At 36.3% G+C, this 22,882-nt stretch overlaps 1 protein-coding gene across 3 annotated transcripts in view; it reads right to left on the reverse strand.

Annotated features, from left to right (window-relative positions):
* LOC120515258 (collagen alpha-1(XI) chain-like) overlaps positions 1–22,882 on the reverse strand; it is a 286,385-nt gene that overhangs the window by 35,313 nt on the left and 228,190 nt on the right. For all 3 annotated transcript variants that reach the window (XM_039736095.1, XM_039736093.1, XM_039736094.1), the window contains 8 exons: positions 21,563–21,616; positions 20,900–20,953; positions 20,747–20,800; positions 16,103–16,156; positions 12,769–12,876; positions 12,625–12,678; positions 12,368–12,421; positions 10,825–10,878 (listed from right to left, as the gene is read on the reverse strand). In XM_039736095.1, the coding sequence (XP_039592029.1) occupies positions 10,825–10,878; positions 12,368–12,421; positions 12,625–12,678; positions 12,769–12,876; positions 16,103–16,156; positions 20,747–20,800; positions 20,900–20,953; positions 21,563–21,616 (486 nt within the window). The remainder of the gene's footprint in view (positions 1–10,824; positions 10,879–12,367; positions 12,422–12,624; positions 12,679–12,768; positions 12,877–16,102; positions 16,157–20,746; positions 20,801–20,899; positions 20,954–21,562; positions 21,617–22,882) is intronic.

The following is a 22,882-nucleotide window of genomic DNA, read 5'->3' on the forward strand; positions in this document are numbered from 1 at the left end:
GGGACAATACTCTTAGCAGTGAGGACCATACGTCCATTTTCCCATCCACACTTGTCACTGTGGGATCCCAAGGCATTCCCAGCTGGTTGTGCCTGGAAAACCTCCACAGGGAGGCATCCATATCAGAGGCCTGAACCACCTGAATAGGCTCCTATCAATGTGGAATGTCAGTGCCACTACTCCAAGCCTCTCCCAGATGTCTGTGCATTAACCCTATCTCTAAGGGAGAGCCCAGCTACTCTGCAAAGTAAGGTCCTCTCGGCTACTTGTACCCATGATCACAAGCTCAGGACCATAGGTGAGGGTAAGGGCATAGATTGACTGGTACATTGAGACCTTCACTTTCTAACTCAGCTCCTTTTTCACCATTACAGATCATTATACCCACTGCACAACTGCACACAACTCCCTTCTCCATCTGTTGATGTCACCATCCCTTTTCCCCTAACTTGTGAACAAGTACCAGAGGTACTTAAGCTCCTCCACTTGAGGCAGAAACTCACCTTCTACTCAGAGAGGACAGTCCACCTTTTTCCTACTGAAGACTATGATCCCAGATTTAGAGGTGAATATATTTGATGGTTAGAATATGAATCTATATAAATTATGCTTATTTATATGACACACCTGTGGGGCCACATCTGGATTACTGTTTGCAGCTTCCCTCCATATTACATAAAACAGCTTGAAAAAAGGTAAGAGACTAGGCTGATTTTAATACTGTGATTATGATCTATGAGGGAGGCTGAAGGAGCTAGACCCTTCCATTTTAAACAAACTAAGATATATTTTTTAGTTTGTCAGGTTGTACTGGGTATGTAGGTCTATGACGTAACTGGGTTTTGATTCTAGAACACCTTCCTTACTTAAAGACAAGCACCACACTGAAATTCCACATAAAAATTGCAACAAGGAAAGGTGAACTCTGCTAGAGAATCTTTTCTTGTGTATTTAAATAAATCATAAATTACCTATCCTTGGCTTAAGACCATCATATGAGGTGAAGTTTTTCCTCAAAATATTTGATGAACGTTTACTTCTGTGATGTGCCTTTAGCTGTGCTTATTGTTTTGACTCAGCTTTCAGCTTATTACCCTAAAAAATACTTTTGTAATTTTCTTTTTAAATCATTGTCTTTGGTCACTGTTGTTTTTAGTGGAGAGACCTAAACAGTATTGTAACTAGTATGGAAACATACATACATGAATAAACCTCTCTTTGTGGCCTTAAATAGCTTAAGCTGGCCAAATATGTTTTTCATATGTTTGCAAAATTGTGCTGTTCTAACCACCAGAAATCAAATATTAAGGCCATTGGTTGGCATTGCTCTACTTCTTCTGAAAGGAATGGTTGTCATCAATTAGTAATAGTACTAAGAGACATCCAGGTGGCAAGTAGTTATTTAAGCTATTGAAAGGACTTTTAAACCCTGGTATAAAAGTAAACTCATGTTGCAGAAAATGAAAACATGTAATCACAGGAAGCAGAGGGTGATGGTGCGAGGAACCTCATCAGAACTGGCCGATGTTAAGAATGGTGTTCCACAGGGGTCAGTGCTAGGGCCGCTGCGATTTTTAATATATATAAATGATTTAGATAGGAATATAAGTAACAAGCTGGTTAAGTTTGCAGATGATAAAGATAGGTGGATTAGCAGATAATTTGGAATCCGTTATATCATTACAGAAGGACTTGGATAGCATACAGGCTTGGGCAGATTTGTGGCAGATGAAATTTAATGTCAGTAAATGTAAAGTATTACACATAGGAAGTAAAAATATTAGGTTTGAATACACAATGGGCGGTCGGAAAATTGAGAGTACACTTTATGAGAAGGATTTAGGAGTCATAGTGGACTCTAAGCTATCAACTTCCCAACAGTGTTCAGAAGCCATTAAGAAGGCTAACAGAATGTTAGGTTATATAGCACGATCTGTGGAGTACAAGTCCAAGGAGGTTATGCTCAACCTTTATAATTCACTGGTGAGGCCTCATCTTGATTACTGTGTGCAGTTTTGGTCTCCAGGCTACAAAAAGGACATAGCAGCGCTAGAAAAGGTCCAGAGAAGAACGACTAGGCTGATTCCAGGGATACAGGGGTTGAAATATGAGGAAAGAGTAAAAGAGCTGAGCCTTTACAGTTTAAGCAAAAGAAGATTAAAAGGTGACTTGATTGAAGTGTTTAAAATTATGAAGGGAATTAGTACAGTGGATTGAGACTTGTATTTTAAAATGAGTTCATCAAGAACACGGGGACACAGTTGGAAACTTGTTAAGGGTAAATTTCGCACAAACATTAGGAAGTTTTTTTTTACATAAAGAACGATAGACACTTGGAATAAGCTACCAAGTAGTGTGGTAGACAGTAAGACGTTAGGGACTTTCAAAACTCGACTTGATGTTTTCTTGGAGGAAACAAGTAGATAGGACTGGTGAGCTTTGTTGGGCTGAATGACCTGTTCTTGTCTAGAGTGTTCTAATGTTCTAATGACTGAAAAGACTCCAATAACTCTGAGACAGTGATACTTTTGGCATATTGTTGTGCAACCTATAAACTGAAGTTGAATATATTTTGTTCCTTCTGCCAAAGCAAGATTTTGACATTTTTGATCCCGACTGGGTGAGGTTGTCTTCTATAAGATGGTTTCCATTTATAGCTTTGTGACCCTTACTTGGTTCCTTGCTACTTTAACATGCATGTTCTTATTATAAAGGAATGCCTGTCAAAGCTTGGCCTCTTTCCTCTACTGGTTAACAGTGCAAAAATGGAAATACATAAAAGCTGAAATCTCATCAGCTTGACTGTCAGTCCTATTCTATATCTGATGTGAATGATGAAGAAGATAAATAAGGCACATTTCCGAATGCCGATTCTCCAATCAAATGTAATAGAAAGGAAATGTTGTTTCCTTGGATGCCAAGTCAGAAAGCCACAGATGTGCTACACCTGTACTTTTTTTCTATTTAGCTTCATGTGGTATTTCTCAATTATTCATCTTTGTTTTAATCTCTAATGTGCTGTGTGTTTTCAAACGCTAAAACAACTGGATTATAGGAAAACAAAATTTTTTAAAATAAGGGCAGTAGATGACATCAGCATGCAAATCAGACGTAACAAACCACTCTTATAATCATCCATCCATCCATCCATTTTCTAACCCGCTGAATCTGAATACAGGGTAATGGGGGTCTGCTGGAGCCAATCCCAGCCAACACAGGGCACAAGGCAGGAACCAATCCTGGGCAGGGTGCCAACCCACTACAGGACACACACAAACACACCAAGCACACACTAGGGCCAATTTAGAATCGCCAATCCACCCAACCGGCATGTCTTTGGATTGTGGGAGAAAACCGGAGCGCCCGGAGGAAACCCACGCAGACACGGGAGAACATGCAAACTCCACGCAGGGAGGACCCGGGAAGCGAACCCAGGTCTCCTAACTGCGAGGCAGCAGTGCTACCACTGCGCCACCATGCCGACCTCTTATAATCATGCCTTGATAAAAATCCATTTTAACTAAAGTATGCCATTATTAAATGCTGCTCAATCTTGATCATTGAGATGGCAGACATGTAAAAAGAAAGAATTGCATGTTAACAGCTAGATGGTAGGTCTACATACTGTATAATTATCTTCATGCTGCTCCCAACACACCCAATTATATCTATAAAAATGAGAATTGCCATCTAAGAAAATATATAAATGAGAAACAGGGGGCTGTGAAACAACCTGACAAAACAAAGAAAACATGGATACAACTCACAAGGCTTTACGCTTTAGTGTTAGATTGTACTATAACGTGAAGATGCTCTCTATATATAAAAAGATTACCGAAATCATGCAACATTTTCATGTGATGTTTTCATGCAAAGTTTTCACGCAACTGTCATTTTTCTTCAAAACTGTACATCATATAGTACACATCTGTATCATTTTTTGTCTTCATTAGGAGAATACAACAATCATGATATTCTCATGTCAATATAACCGATTATATTATATTATATAGAAAATCTCTGGAGGCACCTTAAAATAGCTGTCCACCAGCAGTCTCCATTAAAAGGATCAGAAGAGCCTGGAAAATTCCCAAATCCAGGTGTGCAAGGTTTGTCACATCAGATGTAAGAAGACTCCGGGCTATAATTGCTGTCAAAGGGGCTTCAACAAAGTACTGAGGAAAGAGTCTGAGTTTCATTTTTTATTTTGAATAAATTTATAAACATTTCTAAAATTATGTTTTTACTTTGTCATTCTGAGGCATTGTGTGTTGCTTGATGAGCTGAAAAAAATCTTTGATTTGATGTTCTGTGTTAATCCCCATTGGGAAACTGTCATTTCTAATGTCCATTGAGGGTCAGAGCACATGGTTAGCCATTTTACGGTGCCCTTGGAGAAAGTTTCAGGTTAAGAGTCTTGCTAAAGGCCCCAAAGGACTAGGATCCCTTCTGGTAGTAATGCGATTTGAACTGACAACCTTCCAGATACCAGCAAAGATCTTTAGCCACAAAGCCACCACTCTGCTTAAATGATTTTAATACAAGACTCCAATAGTGCAAAAAGTGAAGAGTACATTCTAAATCCACTTTATTTAAGCGAGATTGAGAGGAAATTGTGCTCTGGTGGTGGGAGAGTCGTTATGGTTTCTAAGCAGTCTGAGACCCCAACAGTAAGGGAAAGAAAGAGCTTACACAAAAAGTCAGAGATGAGCTGTTTAGTGAGTCTTCTCATTAAAGTAAATTGCACAGTGTTGTTAATACAGAAATGTTCCACGTAACTGTGAATTGGATAAGGTCAAACGCAACTTTGAATGAAAATGCCAGAAAACTCAATAAAGGATGTATAAGAAATTGAGATAGGGTGGATCTTCGGTTTAGATTTCAGTCTTGTTAGCAAATTAATTTTGAGTACTTAGCATCTGTTTGACACTGTTCTATTATTTGTTCAGTGAATGCCCTTTCGGATCTCTGTTTAGCAATTTTCCCTTTATGAAAATAATAATATAAGTAAAAAGTATTGCCTGAAAATGACAAGCTATAAAAATGGAATATCTTCTTAGAAGCAACATAACAATAGTTTCCAAGAAATGTGCTTCTTACGAGGATGTGACCAAGCACGTCCAATGAAGATGACAGCTTCATTTTCCTTGATTCTTTAAGAGATAATTGCATTATGCCATTGTTTTCACATTGCTGTCATTCAGCCTTCTTAGATCAATATTCTATTAAGGATCTATCTTTAAGTGCCATGCGAAAGCTTGTTCTACTTGAGTGAAGTAAATGAGTTTGGGACCCACTCTTTGCCTTTTTAGCACATTTTCAATTTCATTCATAGATTTAATATCCAGCAGAAACCCATCAGCAGCTTCTCTCACTGTTTCGCGTTGGCTCTGGGATGTGTTTATGGCCATTTAACTCAATGCAATGACCCATTAAAGCTTGAAGAAGATGACAAAAAGAAAACATGGATAAGGATGCCAGTCTTTATTGTATGTGAGAAAAAGGAAAATATCACAACTTTCAGCTGCAAGAGGTGAAGTTATAACCTCAACCTAAGACTCGTTTCTTTTTCAAAACTCCATGTTTTTTATATTAGGCAATTAATGAATTTATATAATATTTTACAGCATCACCATAATTGGTCTGATATGCATTTCATGACACTGCTCCTACTAGAAAAATAAGCATCCATTTCTGATAAAGTGAATATGAGTACTTTTTAAGGTATCCAAATGGTAGATCTTTGTTGATCCTCATTTAAGTGAAAGTTTTTGTTTCAAGACAATTATTCACCTTCATCTATTATAAATACAAAAGGGAAAGCGCCCCATATGCCAGTTAGGTGTTTTAGGCTTGGTTTTACAAATACAAATAACTAACTATGCGCCACACATACATTCATATAACATAATTAACTTATTATAGATAAACAGTGATACAAAATGCTAATAATGCTACAGTCTATTCATCCATTATCCAACCTGCTATATCCTAACTAAAGGGTCACGGGGGTCTGCTGGAGCCAATCCCAGCCAACACAGGGATCAAGGCAGGAAACAAACCCCGGGCAGGGCACCAGCCCACTGCAGACAGTCTAAGTTGAAAAAATAATTGTTTTGCCTTATTTTATATAAGTTAAGCTGACAAACATTTATTAATTCTGTCATTTTCCTCATTCTGTTACATGGTCATCAAGTTTCAATACCAAACTGTGGTAGCACTTGTTTCATGGAAGGAACCAATCCACACCAGGCCAATTTAGAGTCGCCAATCACCAAATCACAATGGATTTAATTTGGTTTCTTTGAGATAAATGAGCAGAAAAATACTCTTTTATGTCAAAATGAAAACAGATCTCTGTAAAGTGGTCTACATTAATTACGACTATAAATCACAAAATAATTGATCTCATAAATATTCTTCCCTTTAATATGATATATGTAAATCATCTCTGGTGCAGTCAATCTGTTTTAGAAATCAAAGTGGTAGTTCAATGGAGTTCATCTGTCTGAGGTTTCAGTTGACTGTTGTGTAAAATACACCTTATCAGGAAGGTCCAACCTGATGTGAGTCAGTATGGTGGTCTAACCTACAAAAATGAAGAACACTCCAAGCAACTCGGTGCAAAGGTGCCTGAAAGCACAAGTTATGGGATATGGATAAGAAAATATACAAGTCACAGAATATCCTTTAGAATCCAGTTATAACCGTCATTAAGAGATAAAAAATGGAAATCTGCTTTGATCAGGCTGTTCAAAAAGACTGAGCAACCATACAAGAAGATGACAAGTCAGGTAGGCCACCAAGACACCTATGAGAACTATGAGTTACAGGTTACATTGTATGAGACTGGAGAGACTGTGCAGACATCAACTGTTTATGGGTGCTTTGTGTGTTTCAGCTTAAAGTGGCAAAGAGAAAGCCATTGCTAAAAAACAACACACAAGAGTTTGCCAGAAAGCACAAGGGAGACTCTGAAATCGACTATAAAAAGATTCCATGTTCTGATGAGACCAAAACTGAACTTTTTGCCCATCAGACAAAGCAGCATGCCTGGCAAAAGCCTAACTCTGCGCATTATTAAAAACACATCGAACACCACGAAGCAAGGCACAGTCAACCCTGGAAGACTTGGGATGGTACAGGGTAAAATGAATGCAGACAAACGTAGTAAAATCCTGGAGGAAAACCTGAGGCAGTCAGCGAGAATCCTGCACCTTGGGAGAAGATAGGTTTTCCAGCAAGACAACAACCTCAAGCATAAAGACAAAGCTACAAAGAAATGGCTTAAAAACAACAATGTCAATGTTCTGGAGTGGCCGAGTCAGAGTCCAGATCTCAGTCCAATTGAGAATTTGTAGCTGGACTTGTTGACTTACCATCCCCATACAACCTGACACCTAAGCAATTTTGCAAAGGAGAATTAGGGAAAAGTGCAGTATTCAGATGTGCAAAGCTGAAAGAGGGAGGCCTGACCATACAGACACAAGCCTGTTACGGCTGCCAAAGGTGCATATGCTAAATAGTTACTTGAAGTGGGTGAATTATCCTTATGTTGTGTTTTATATTTGTGATACATTTACGCCACTTTGCAGAGATCTCATTTCACTTGGACATTAAAGAGTTTTGCTCTATTGATCAGTGTGAAAAAGGCCAAATCAAGTCCACTGACTCAATGTTAAATAATATCAAAACTACCAAGGGGGTGAATACTTTTTATATGCGCTGTATTTCACCTTTTAAACCTGCTGAACTCTGCAGCAGCACTAGCTCAACGATCAGCTTATTTATGCAATTTATGTTGCATCTCTGATAATGAGTTCTGTTCAAACCAATCAACATTAGGGGATGGATGAAACAGCACATCAGGTTTGAACAAGGAGTTTAAGGCGTACCAAGAAATCAAGCCATGTATACCATTGCAATTGACGAAAGAAACTGAGTTGTAGGTGTCATTGTTATTTTTTTATATATTTTTAGTACAAAAACCTTCTAATGCTTAAAAATTTGACTTTTGCTTAACACTTAGATCAACCATATATGCCACTGCATATCTTGACTGGTGCAGTCCTGCAGAGCTCCATAAATACTATTTCGCTTGCTAAAAGGGACCACCAACAATGTCTTGATTTTTCTGCACAACATATAAATAGCTTCAAAGTTCTAAATGTGAAATATAATATGCACTCAGTATGATTATTATTCAAGGCATTACAGAGGGACCACAAATTGGTATTGCCAGCTCTTTCAAAATGGGCAAAGTCAATTAAATATCCTCTGAACTGGAGCATTTAAAAGAGCAATCTAAAGCTATTTGCTTAATGGAACTGACGCTTATTTAATGATGTGGTTTATTGTATTAAAGAAAAATAATAATAGAAATACTTTTTTTGCAATTCAGTTACCTTGCCTTACATTCAAAGCAGGACATGAATAGTGCTACAGCAGCTTATTTTAACCTACTGCTTTCTGTATAAATATTTCAGTTTCCATCTATCCATCTGGTTTTGAACCAGAAACCAGTTTAGGGTCACAGAACTAAAGCCTGTCAAAGAAACACTGAGTGCAAGGCAAGAACCATGTTGAGTGAGTGGCAGTCCATCACAGGGGATCCTCAAATCTACCCATAATTACTACCACGGGTCCAATTCAGAGTCCTCAATTAACTGCACATGCAGGTCTTTGGTATTGACAAATTAGTTAAAGGTTATTACCATGATAAAGAAAAAAAAATAAAGTTAGAGACACAACATTTAGACTGGGGCATCCAACTCTAATCCTGAAGAGCCTCAGAGGCTGCCGGTTTTCTTTCCTTCAACTTTCATAATCAGTCTTAATTGACTTCTTTTTTATGACTCGATCTTCTGAAATTATTCTTTTCTCCTTAAATGGCAACCAAACAAAAATGAGATACTAAGTAAGCCAACAGATGACCAACTAAGCTGAGGCCTCACACCAATTTCACTATAATCAGGTCCTTAATTAGAAGTCGATTCTTCTTGTTAATTAAACCTGTTATTTAATTCCATGGCTTATTGGCGCTCTCATTTTCTCACCACAGACATTTCCAAAACTGTTGATTTCCTTTTTTCTAAAAGCAACATCAAATTTTCATAGACCTGAACAGATTATCACTGTGGAGACCTTCACCTTTCTTTATTCTCAGATATTGTATGATTAGTTGGTCACGTGTCAACTCATTTTGTTTCTCATTATTGTTTAATGGCTGATTAAGGAAAAAAGAAACTATTGATGGATCTGAGAATTAAGTAACATGTCAATTAAAATTTGGGCAAAAGAAATTATTTAGGTGCATAAACTGGTCACTGATTAAGAAAACCATGTAGCCCTCCAGGATTGGACTTGGACACCCCAGATTTAGATAATATATATTTCATCAGGTATGTTTTGGCGTGAGCTATATAGGCTTTACAGATTGATTTGATGGTTACATCAGTTATAAATATAACATAGTGCAGTTGAGTAAGTTGTAGGCATTTTAAAGAAGTCTAAAACACTGGAAAGCTGTTATTTAGGGACATAGTCTGTGACACCAGATGGTCTGAAACATAAAATAAATTTTTGACAGAGTATGGATTAAATGGCTTTATGGATGATATGATAAAGCGCACTGTTCCTCATTAGACACTCCTTGAATCTCCGGAAGATAACATCAACTTGTTGGTGTCAGTACTCTAGGAACACAAATGTTGCAAGAAAGAATAATCATTTCTTTCCTTAGCCTTCTTACATCTCTCCACCTCTGTGATTATAAGTGCAAGGACTGGTGTGGAGAAGGGTTGGTTTGTATCATTGGAAACCATTGCTCTTTTGTGGAAGATTACTATACTAAACCCTAATTATATTTAATCCCATTTAATTTCAGTTTTCATGTAATAAAGGAGCCTGGCACTAAAAGCCTACTTTTTTGTTAAATTAGAGCGCACTCCTATGTATAGGACCTAACAAAAGACATGAAAATGATTCACTGTCTTGCCATTACTGCAGCCTGAAAAACTTAAAAATAATACAAAATATCTTTTTTATACAGTAGATGGATGAAAGCTTTTGAAAACATCGGCTCTCTTCTATATTTCCTCAATGTGTTTCTATGGCAACGTATGAGCTTCCAGCAGGCATTAAGGTACAAAATTTAAAACTCCCCAAAAAAAAAAGAAAATCTTTGAACTGGAGAAACAGGAATCCTAGCACCGTCTTTAAAGTAAGTTAGATTTTATTTACATCAGCTTCAACATGTGCACCCAAGTCTCCCGGATGGCAGATCTGGCCCTGACTGCATCATAGAACTTTCTTTCAGAATTTGATTGTTGCCTAGATGTGTTTTGTACTGTAATCCAGGAACTAGGGGATTTGAAATCTTCTGGATTTCTTTAGGTAGTAATACTCACATCACCAGGGAATGGCTTCATGTTGCATGTTGATTAGACCATGCAAGTAAGAGTTCACTGTACTCCTTACATGTGACAGTATTGCCCAGATGACCCTATCAATGTTTTCCTACATAGTGTACAAGACACAGATCTCATATTGAAATGGGCCAGCTACCCTAATATTTGGGGCATTTCCAAAAAGTCTGCTTTTTCTGTTTCATGAAAATATGGACATACTTTGGCTTTCGTCTGTGAAAAACGAAAATAACACAGGGGCATAACTTAACAGGTCAAGAAGATGTTCCTTAGTAGTCTGAGTTTTATCCTCATTTTGACAATAAACTATAATCCTCAAATTCAACTCAATGTACACCATCCCAGTCCACCACCTAAAGAAATCTGTGTAGATAAATAAATCAGCACATCTACTCACTCTCTTTCCAGGAGGGCCTGGGGGGCCAGCTTCACCAGATGGACCTGGAGGACCCTAAAGAAATGGAAAGAAATGATTTAGGTGGTTAAAAATGTATATCTATTTAAGATTGATCAGCTTTATACAATTGAAGTCTTTTGAAAAAGGATAAAAGTGAAAAAGGTAGAACCATGTACATCTGAAGGCTACCAAGCAGGGTTCATCTAACAAATTTCATTCATGTCACATTTTTGTTCTGTTGAAAATGTGTGCAACTTCAGCTTTTTAGAAATTCCGAAATAAATTATGGAACGTAGGTCACATATTGACATTCTTAACAACTCTGATGTCACCTGAAAAAAACAAAATGTACTACTGTGTATCAGCTTTTTTAAGAAGTGAATGTTGTAAGATGGATATGACCAAAAAGGACATCAATATCCTTGTCTAAACTAACGTTTATGTAGCACTACTGACCTAAACGATGCACACTATACTGTATTATAATAGAGTGTACAGATAATCTCTACAAAAATTAAACTACAAAAAAACACGCAGATGTGTATATTACTGTTCATTATATACAATATATAAAACACTATATAAGACAAAACAATCTAAATATTACTTAAAGTAAATAATGGGAAATTATGGGATGAAGCTTATATAAGAGTGAAATTAGGAGAAATTATTGCCAAAATCATTTTCACCTTTAACATTTTAAGGAATGAACTGAACCTGTATGGAGGGATGTTGGGGGGTTACTTCTTCCAAAAGGTCCACTAAAATCAGGACTTTGTATCTAAATTTTGGGATACAAGACATTCTGAGTCTACAAGCAGGCAGTGACAATAATGGGGTGTGCACTCAATAATCGTGCTCTATATGGGGAAATTACTTCTAGCTCTATTAAAATGCCTTAATATATTTATAGAAAACATTTTTAATAATGTTATATATTAAAGGCAGCAAGCCTAAATCTATAACCTTACCCCAAGTCATTCATTGGCTCATCTCATTATTCAGAGACAATGACAGATGCTATCCTAGTAGTTATGAGTGCAGTTAACACTGTTTCTTGTTTCTTTTTGAAATATGTGGTCAGTAGCACATTAGAGTTGACTGCTTTCTCCTTAGAAATAAAAATCCTGATACACAAAATTTCAAGTCATGCAGTCATGTATGGGATAAATTAAGCATTTGATTATAGAGGATTTATTAGCATCCATCTTTATGAGGTTATTGCAGGCTTTTAAGCTTAACACTCATACAAAAATGTATGAAGTAAGAAGCACGTCATGATCATAAATGAAGAACTATCTTTGATAATAAAACACATGATTCATACCATAACATTCTTTATTCTATAATAAACATTTTTGTGTACCTGAATTTAACTATTTGATATTGGGGTGGGGTGATCATTATTGCCATCTTTCACTGCCTTATGCATGGTATGAGAGTTTAATTTGACAAAAAGGGTAAAGGAAAGAGAAAATGCCTTAAAATTGAGACAATTATCTGCAATTGGCAATCAATTAAGAGAGAAAATCACACAACTTACTGGTTGACCAGCTTCACCATCTTCTCCCTTTTCTCCAGCACTGCCGTCTTGACCCTAAAATATCAGTTCAACAGATTAATTAAAAAGTTACTAGAAAATATGCATTTTTGCTTTGGTTTTCATTACATCTTTAGGTGGCACAACACAAACACGTACGAGTAGAATAGAGTCTGATCTTGTGTATTCTCAGCTTTAACTGACAGTTTCAATGTTAATCCATATAATAATTATGGTCATTTGAACGGGACTGTACTTACAGCTGGGCCAGGCTCACCAGGGGGACCGGGATCTCCAGGGAAACCAACAGGACCCTGTGAAAGAATGACAATATTTCAGTTATGATTTAAACACATTGTTCCAAACAACCTACAACTCCAATCATTTATACATCAGCTACTTACAGGATTACCCTTGGGACCATCATCTCCAGGAGGACCTTTGGGACCAGGAGGTCCAGCAGCCCCAGGTGGTCCTGCTTCACCCTTCTCTCCTCTTTCACCTTTAGGACCCTATATGCAGCAAATATAAAGCAAGTTTACATTAAAATATCAGTTCTTAAGAAATACAGAAAGTACAGGAGATTACTTCCTTTGATTTATATATATACAGTATATATAGATATATAAAGGGTGGGCCATAAGTTTCCATACATAGGAAAATAATGGTATTCACGTGCATCAGTGGTTAGATCAGCAATTTGCGGATGCTTGGATTGGTTGACGTGGTCCTGTGGAGTGGCCTCCCAGATCCCCAGATCTCACCCCACTTGATTTTTATTTTGGGGGGCATTTGAAGGCCATGGTGTATCAGGAAAAGATACAAAACATAAATAATCTTAGGGAACATATCACCAACGCCATTACAAGCATAACTCCAGCTAGCAGGGGCGGACACATATTGAAATGTGTTTATTTAAATAAAAATGGTTTTTCATAAATATATATATATATAGTATATATATATATATAGTATGTCTACAAGCAGGTAGTGACAATAATAGGGTGTGAACTCAGTGATCTTGCTCTATAATGTTATAAAATAAAAATAAAAATATATATATATATATATATACAGTATATAGTTCCATCACAAAAGTGAAGAGTGCCTATCCATTTTATAGAATGTTGAATATTGATTTTTTCCATATTAATGTATTTAATAGGTGTCTATGTTACCCATGATTCTAAAGTCGTTATAATGTTAATATTGTATAGGCTCACAAAACTCGTGGATGGATTGATGGACAAATCAAACATTTTTTATCGTTGAGTATCACATTGATACCCAAGCACAAAAAGAAAATATTTTCAAACACACTGAAATATCATTTTTTATTTTGGATTTTTTAGTTATCTACCTATTTCAGTAACTGCAATTTTCAGCAGGACTTATGACACCCAGAGCTTATTCTAGCAGTTAAGGAATAAAGAATGCCAACCACAGTAAAGGATTTTCTTGCACATTCAACCACTATGGCATCATTCTAATAGAGCACTTTGATAACACTAAATATCAAGTTTTAAATAAATATATGTTTAAATTGTCTAATAATGCTATATAATCAATGAATGGCTTTATAAATTATTTGTAGTAATCATAATTCAACAAAGATTTTATAAATAACGAGAACTCCATTGGAGTTTATCATGAATTAGGAGTATATTGGTACTATAAAACATACAATAGATTAAGCATGAAGAATGATATCATTTAGGATCTGCATATTTCTGCAAATAAAAGCAATTCCACCTTATATATACTGTACTTCAGAACAGCATCATGCAAAACATACACTTGGGCGTTGTGTATGAAAAACTACTGTAGCTCTGCTCTGATCCATTTCCCCTAAACACTAATTCAGTTTAAAGTGTGCATCCATCCGAAATATGAACTTGTTAATTAAACAGTAAAGAGCAGCATCATACCTTAAGAGCCTAACAGGCTGATTACTTCACTTTCCTGTTTTTACAGACCACAAACAACAAACAGCACATATGAACTAGCAGCAAAAAGTGGCTAGCCTCACATTTTCCTCATACTGAGTCCATTCAGTGGTACTGGCAATTGCCATCATCACTGTGGTGATGCCCCATGCTTGTAAGCTCTAATACTTGTGTGAGGGTCCAATGTATTTGTTTCCTGTAAAAGACTCATCCCTCTTTCTCAAAATCACCAGGTTTAAAGGATGCACTATTCTTCCTTCTGCTGCTAATTAAAACAAAGATTTGTGGGAATCTGGAATAAACTACTTGGACATGACAACATTTAGGAATTATCTGGATGAGATATGTGAACAGCTTAGGTATTGGCTAAACAAATGGGCCTGATGGACTGAATGGTCTCTCTTGTTTGAGAAATTTCTTATGTTCTTATTTAACTCCATACTGCAAGTGAAGCACTCTCACGCCGCTACCTTTTAGTCCTGGCTGTGAATAGCTTTCTGAACCCTGCCTTCCCCACAAACTCAGTAATGGCAGAAAGTGATTTACAACACTGTAACATGTTTTTAAAATCATTTGATTATCAGGGGTTTGGGAATATAGTAGAAAAATTAGGAAATCCCTTTAGTTATATATACTGTATATATATATACAGTATGTTTGAGGGTATTGTTTCACTATGAACTACAGTATTCATTCATATATTTTCCATATTTATTTATTCCAATACAAAATTAAGGGTAGCCACAGACAATCCCAGAAGTATACAATGAAGGTCTGCCATACGAGTGTCTTAGATAATGTCTGGAAGAGAGAAAAATGATTTGGCCTCAGATGTAAAAAGACTTCTTTTATTCCTATAGGAATTTTTATTTGGTTCTTTGCTAAATAGTGTAATGCCTGAAATGTCATTACATATGTCTCATTAGTACTGCATCACACATTGCACTGTTTATTTATACTCGCTTTTAATGGTGTTTAATTTGTTCTGAAAATGTTGAACACTTCAGTGTCAGCTACACTTTCATTTAAAATTGCACTGTCAGTCCAAAATTAGCTTTAAAAAGAAATCTTAAATTTATTATGCACTGGCTATCAATGAAGGATATGAGAATATATTTAATGAATTCAGCATAAAAAAAAATATTTAACTACAGTTATTAGATTTACAGAGAAATTTTCAACTAGTTAATGTTAGATTAATTACTATTGAGCATACTATTGAGCACTGGATTACAAATATTGCATCCATTCATTCACAGCAGCAGGGTAGCCAGAGTTTAACTAAACACTATAATATTACAATATCTTCTCTATTTGCATATTACCCGTTTTTTCCTTTAATTTTATTTTTTGAAATGAACCTGAAGTTTAACAATTGTTAGGAGTATTGCTGAACTCTACATTAAAATAAATTAGTTGCAATACAATAAAAAAAATCTGAAAGCCTGGGAATAAATACCGTTAAAATGTAAACGGTGGATGTTGGGCCCAGCCTAGCAGACGCTACCTAGTTATCTTTTTCATTAAACAAATAAATTATCCCTTTTCTTCAAGTGATTTTTATAACAAGACAGCAATAAGTGGCTTTGTGTACAGGCAAACAAAACCTCTAATTATGATACCTTTGGGTTTCTTGTTGCGAGATGATTTTTACAGCACTTTACTATTATAAAATAATAACCAGTTATTAGAAATATCAAACTGTACACCTGTGCCATGGCTGAATTTCTAGGAAGTGGACAAGTTACTCTTTATTTAGCTCTATTTAACATTGTAAGTTATCTGTACTTACTCCAGTGCCAGATTCTCCTGGAGGTCCTGGGTTTCCTGCTTCACCAGGTTCACCCTACATAGACAAAGAAAGAAAGAAAGTTTCATAAATGCAACAAATAGTTCAACTTGTGTTCCACATTTGTTGAAAGCAATTCATAAATCTTTTACCGGTAGACCTAATGCAATAAAAACACATATTATGTAAATCCTCCTAATTGATTTGTAACATATAACTTTAATATGAGGGACGTTCGAAAAGTTTATGCACTTTTATATTTTGGTTGGAAACGGTGAAAGTGGGAGGAGTAGTAATTGGTCATGTCTGAGAGTGTCATGTGACTGGGAAGATTGCATCGCAAATGTAGGTGACTATGTAGAAAAGCGATGTAATTTCTTTTTGAAATTCTTAATAAAGAGAGTTAAAAAAAGTGCAAAAACGTTTTGAACGTCCCTCATATTATACTCTTATAATGGCTTCTTTTAATGATGAGCTATAGAGTATGGCTCCACACAATTAATACTCACCAGGAAATACTTCACCATCATTGAACTGCATTATTCCACTTATTGTAAAGAATACAGAGCTTAACAATTAATTTTCTCAGTGATGCATTTAACAAAACATTCAAACCGTATACTTCTAGATAACCCTTAGTAAATGAAACTGCTGCTTCCAAGTAGTGTAGCACATCTGCTTGTTTTTTATCCATCTGGGATCCCTTATAAAATTGTGGACTCGTAGGAGGCCAGGAAAATAATGTATAAATGTAAAGTTAAAATGGAAATCCACACCTGACAAATATTACAGCACTCTATATCATACAGAGTGTGCAACCTTTAAACTCAAAAGTACTAAGAGTGCTTCCCATGTACAGTTAGTATTGGATAAGGAGAGACAGATTAATATGGAAATACCCTAAATTGAAGAATGCCTCAAACATCAGAATCTGAACATAACTTTCCTTTATCACATGATTAAATTAAGTAGAATTACTTTTTGTTATTATATTATAGTTTTTTATATTATGAATACCCATTATAAACACTGTTCTCCATTTCTTGTTTTGCATATAACTTAAAAATAAAAGGAGCTAAAGTAAATGCATATTCAAGTGCCCAGGGCTAATTAGTAAGAAATTGGTAAAGTTTGCTTGATCCAGGACCATCACTTGAGGATGTGCTAATGTGATATTTAAAGGTTAATCAAGCACTTCCAAAAATTCAATTGAGAGGCATTTTGAATTTCCTGAAAGATGAGAGAAGCCTGCTATTTCAATGGCAGGAGGAAGAGGACTGGCATACGCTTTTTCAAAGTAAACATCTGCGGAACTCAAAAGCTGCTGCTGCTGCCACCTCACTTCAACATTTCTTCTACTTTCATTTTTTTAAATTTCAGTCTATTTTTCAGAAAGATTTGGGGATTCACTGTGGTATTTACAGTAAGGTTTTGTCCCTCCAGTATTTTCATATTGTTATTTTAGTTGGTTTTAAGATGGATATATGATTAATGTGTTGGTTGTGCCAGGTAAATTATTCAGCTTTGTACTACTGCAAACATTACTCTGTTAAATTGTTAATATCACAAAGGCACTGCAAACATTACTCTGATAAATTGTTAATATCACAAAGGTTGCCAGATTGTCAAAGATGAAAGATATCAATATCTCCTGAAAAAATATCAAAAAACCTGTGTCGCTCAGAAAAGGTGACTTTACAGTGTTTAAGGGTACCTCACAACTGACTAGTTTGTCTGTCCTTTTAGCATACTTGTTCCAAAGATTTTTTTTTCTGTATACTGAAGCGCCTGTTGCAGCCATGTTTATGGAATAGTGACTACCTGAGTGTGGGTTTGGCATTTTGCAAGAAACGAGGCATTCATTTATGCAAAGTAGCTGAGTATTGTTAAAAATAACTCAGTGTGAAGTTATGCTAATTAAGCATTTGTCACATTGAGAAATTGTCCACAGTTCTCAGAAATAATTTTCAAAAACTGGCTAAAAAATATCAAACAGCCCCAGCTCAAGGAGAAAGGTAAACTGTGGTCCAGCTGATGGAGAAAACACTGAATGTTATCACAGCGGTTAACATCAATGAGTAATCTTTCAGTAAGCATAGGCCACTACCATCAGTTGCAGGATTAAGATTGTACACTAGATGTTTTGATGAATTGAATGAATAGTATACAGTACCATGTTAAGAGGGAGTTCAACACAAGTTAACATTGCCCAAATCTTTCATTTCTAAACCTGCTCAATCCAAGGCAGGTTCACTGGAGCTGGGTCTATCACAGGGCCCACTCATACACCCATTGACACACACATCTGCACCCATTCTGAGGCCAATTTGGAAACGCCAATGAACCTAACCTGCATGTGCTGGGGGTGTGGGTGGAAAACTGCATTATCTGCAGATAAACGCACACAGACACAGGGAGAAGGTGTAGACTGCACATGGACAGCATCCTGGTGTGAGATTGATTTGAACCCAAGAGGTTATATTCAGGAAGCAACAGTGCCAATGGCCACACTTCTCTGCTTCTTGAACTCACATAACCTGTGTCTTAAAACTTTTCTCATTTGCTCAAAAGCTATTTTATAATGTTGATCAGTTAAAAAATGGCATTAAAAAATAATTTTTAAGCAATTGCTTACATATACTATTTAATCAGCAGTGTTTTCTTCTCTTTCCACACACAGCACATATTGGACCTGACTTGTTGCCTCAAGGATCTTGTGCTGCAGTTATCCGAGGTACATTGGGGAGTATGATAAGAACTGAGCGTGGATAGCGAGAAAGCTGACAGCTTAGTATATTTTGATATTTCAAATCCAACTATTTAAGCTTGCTTTTGTTTTTTTTCCCCCTATTGATCAAAGGTACTTTGAACACCATGACTGGCAAATATCTACTTGCTTTCTAATTTATTGATTCTAATTATTCTAATACAAAGGCCTGTGTCAAATTTTTGCTCAATGAGATTTAGGAGTTCCTTTAACATCTTTGTAAATTGTATTTCTTTCAAATTTAATTAGATGAAGAAAATATTCTGCAGACTGTGAGAAAGAAAGTACTTTAGCTTAAATTTGTGCTGTGGCCAGCATAAGGCAGAATTTACTTTACTCTCCCAGATCACCTTTGAGATAGTGGGTAGTCAATATCAGGTCCAAAATATTATAAGAATGTTGGATTTTATATACTCTGTCAGGGATGCCAGGGCGCGACCGCCAGGACGCCAGAAGGACCGGAAGAGGGTCTACGCCTGCCCTGTATCACGTGGGGCCACGGGCAGAGGGCTTGGAAGCCCAACCCTGTAGGGGCCCATGGTCACCGTCAGGGGGCGCCCCATTGCCTTGGGAACCCTGGACCTCAGCACTTCCGCCACACCAGGATGTGCTGGGGGGGGAAGAGAAGCAGGGACACCCGGAGAGCTTCCGGGAGAACAGCCGGCACTTCCGCCACACTGGGGCGTGTCAGTGGGAGATTGCTGGGGAGCACCTGGAGCACATCCGGGTGTGGATAAAAGGGGCCGCCTCCCTTTCATTTGAGGTTGGAGTCGGGTGGAAGAAGGACAAAGCAAGCAGAGGAGAGTGTGGAGGCGGCCCGAAGAAAGGTGTTGTGTGGCCAGGACTTTGTGGGGTTTGTGTGTGCACTGAATATTGTAAAGAGACATTGTAAATAAACGTGTGGTGGTTGAAAAACAACATGTCTGCCTGTCTGTGTCCGGGCAACGTCCACAACTCTGTGTGTGTGTTTGTTTCTGTTATCGTTTGTTTTACATTTGGTGTATGGAACACTGATATTTTGAGCCAACAAAATTATTATGGCTTTAACTGCTAATTAGATCCAGAATTGATTGACATTAGCATAAATACATTTACATTCATATTTTAATTGTTCAGAATTAATAACAATAATAATAAAGCATGTGTTCTATTTACTATCAATAATAGTAATTTAAGATTACATTTTAGCTTTTTAATAATAATAAGTTGTGTGTGTTATCAAAGGACAAAACACAGTTTATTAATAATAAGTCATGTGTATTATCACAGGATACTAAACAATATATGGAACCATTCTTTGAAAGGTTCTATTCATTTCTAGAATGTGACAAAAAAAGAGTATGAAACTGAGAAAAATATAGTACTGATGTTTGTCAGACATCATTTTGTCTTCTCCATTTATCTCATAAATATTGGGATAAATTAATTTACTGGTCCATCTATTATCAAGTTCTTTGTGTCCTTAAAGACACAATGCATTTATAAACCAATAAATGAACAGAATGTTACAATGGGAAAAGTCCTTTCAGACAGTTTTTGTCTAAAATGCTCAAAAATCGCAGATACAATTAGTAATGGGCAAAGGACATCAAGTCTGTCAAAAAGCATTACAAGCTTTTGAAAAGTTATACACCTCACATACAAACATAAATTATATATATTATACTACTGATAACATCTGTCTCATATGTTGATACTGTATTCTCTGCATGTTCATGACTTAGAATACGAATAGGAGAGTGGGAAACACAGATGTTTCTGGAATTTGTTACCTAGATCTTGGATACATTTTATGTAAACTGGTGAGAGAATTCATTACATTTCAAATCTGAACAAAATGAGAAAAATAGTAGGCTTTGTAAAACAATACGTGGGCTTACCTTTTCACCGACTGCTCCCACAGAGCCTATAGCACCAGGAGGACCTTGAGGACCCTGTCAGAAAAGGGCATGAGAGCAATAAGACGGTTTAGGGCTTTAGACAATTGACTATTGAGTCAAATAAACAGCATATTGGAAATTAAATTCTCTTACATCTGCTCCGTTGGGACCCTGAGGACCTCTAGGACCTGGGGGACCAGGTGGACCCTGTTAAAAATAAGTAAAACAAAGTTATATACAGTAGCATCTACAATGTACATGCTACATTTGATTAAAACATCTTTTTGCTTATAACAGCTTACAAAAGCCCACCTGTTTGTCCTTTTATTGCCTGCTGAGAAACTTTATTTGTTTATCAATTCCTCATATAAAATAATAAAATAAATAAAAAATAAATATTTACGCTTACATGACTAAAATTGTATCCTCTGAACAGTGTAACATTTTGTTCCAAAGCTAATATTTTAATGCAGGAGTATATTGTTTTGCCAGTGTCTTCAGAAAATGTTAAATAAATATTGTATTTATAATAGAAAATTATTTTTATTATTTTAATTGTCATTATGTTATCAATGTAAATATGTTGTTGTGAAGCTTTCTCTGAATATAATTTATAAAAATTAGAAATTAGACAGTACGCCAGTCCATCACGCACACACACACACACTTATTTACACAGGACCAATTCAGAGATGCAAATGAATCAAAATATACATATTTCAACATTCAGGCAGTAAAACAAAGTAGGTTGCGAAACACATTCACAGATCTAGGTGGAATGTGCTAACAAAATACACAGAATACCAGCAAACTTACCATTGGTCCAACATCTCCATTTTCTCCTTTTTCACCAGGGGGGCCTGGAAGACCCTAAAAGAGTAAAGTAACATTGTTACACTACAGTTACTGTTTAAGACAGAATGTTCAAAATCTAAAATGGCTGCAGTGGTTATGACCACCAACATATTTATCAAAATCATTTGTTGATTAAAAGCGAACTAAGGAAGAAACAAGCTGCAGCCGTATAACCTTGGCAGGACACAAACTTTCAGTGATAGTCTGATCTCTCCTGGATGAATGAAATGATGATATGATTGATGCTATCTGACAAAGGCTTCTGAGTCTGCTATAATTAAGCTTCTATTGATATCACTCACTCTAACATAGTTTACAGAAAAACATAAAAAACTCTCTAGAGGGAATAGAAGTAATAAAACAAGTGCAAGTCATAGACGATGAAACACAATTACACTGCAGCGAAGATTTTTCACTAAGGTCTTGCAATCTAGAATGTGCCTCAAGTATCAAAAAAAAGTGTTCCCATTTATATCTTTGCACCCAGCCTAAATGATTATTTGATATTGTAAGTCGTATGGTGCACTGTAAATCACACGGCTGCTTGTTTAGACCCCAGCCTACTCATGTATTAAAGCTATTCAGCCTGTAATTGCATTAATCATAGAAGAGAGAAACAATTCCATTATACACTGTCATACATTGATTTTACATATGATCATAACAGACCACTTGTATTCAACTTGAGGGCTATTCAGATGGTTTGTTGCAGCCGAGTTCTAAACAGAGTAAGATGCTTAAGAGAAGTTAATAGTCATGTTAAAAGTGATTCTTGTAAATTCAAAGTTATAAACACAATTTGAAACGCACACAGATATTTACTAACAAGAAAAGTGCTGAAAAGCAAAAAAAGCTTTTCACAGTCTTTTGTTAATATTACTACAGCATTTGAACACTAACCAAATGACTATTTTACAACAAGACTGACATGATATTATGGGTCACGTGGTATTCATCATTCGCTCAACAACCGTGTAGCATCGTAATGACTAGTTACTCAAAACAGCAAAGCTCGTGACAAACTGACATAAAAACTATTCAATATTAATTGAAGGATGTTATGCTCAGACAATATAATGCACAAGTGAGATTGCAACTGAAGTATTGTGTGTAGTTCTGGTCACTACAGTGCAATAAAGACATGGCACCACTTGAAGCTGTGCGGAGGAGAGCAAACAATTGCATCCCAGAACGTTAGAACATGTTCTACTCTGACAGACTCATAGAATTAAACCTATTTAGTCTTAAGTAAAGCAGACTATGTCCAGTCCTAATCCATGT

This window comes from Polypterus senegalus, chromosome 14, assembly GCF_016835505.1.
Source record: "Polypterus senegalus isolate Bchr_013 chromosome 14, ASM1683550v1, whole genome shotgun sequence".
Taxonomy (NCBI): domain Eukaryota; kingdom Metazoa; phylum Chordata; class Cladistia; order Polypteriformes; family Polypteridae; genus Polypterus; species Polypterus senegalus.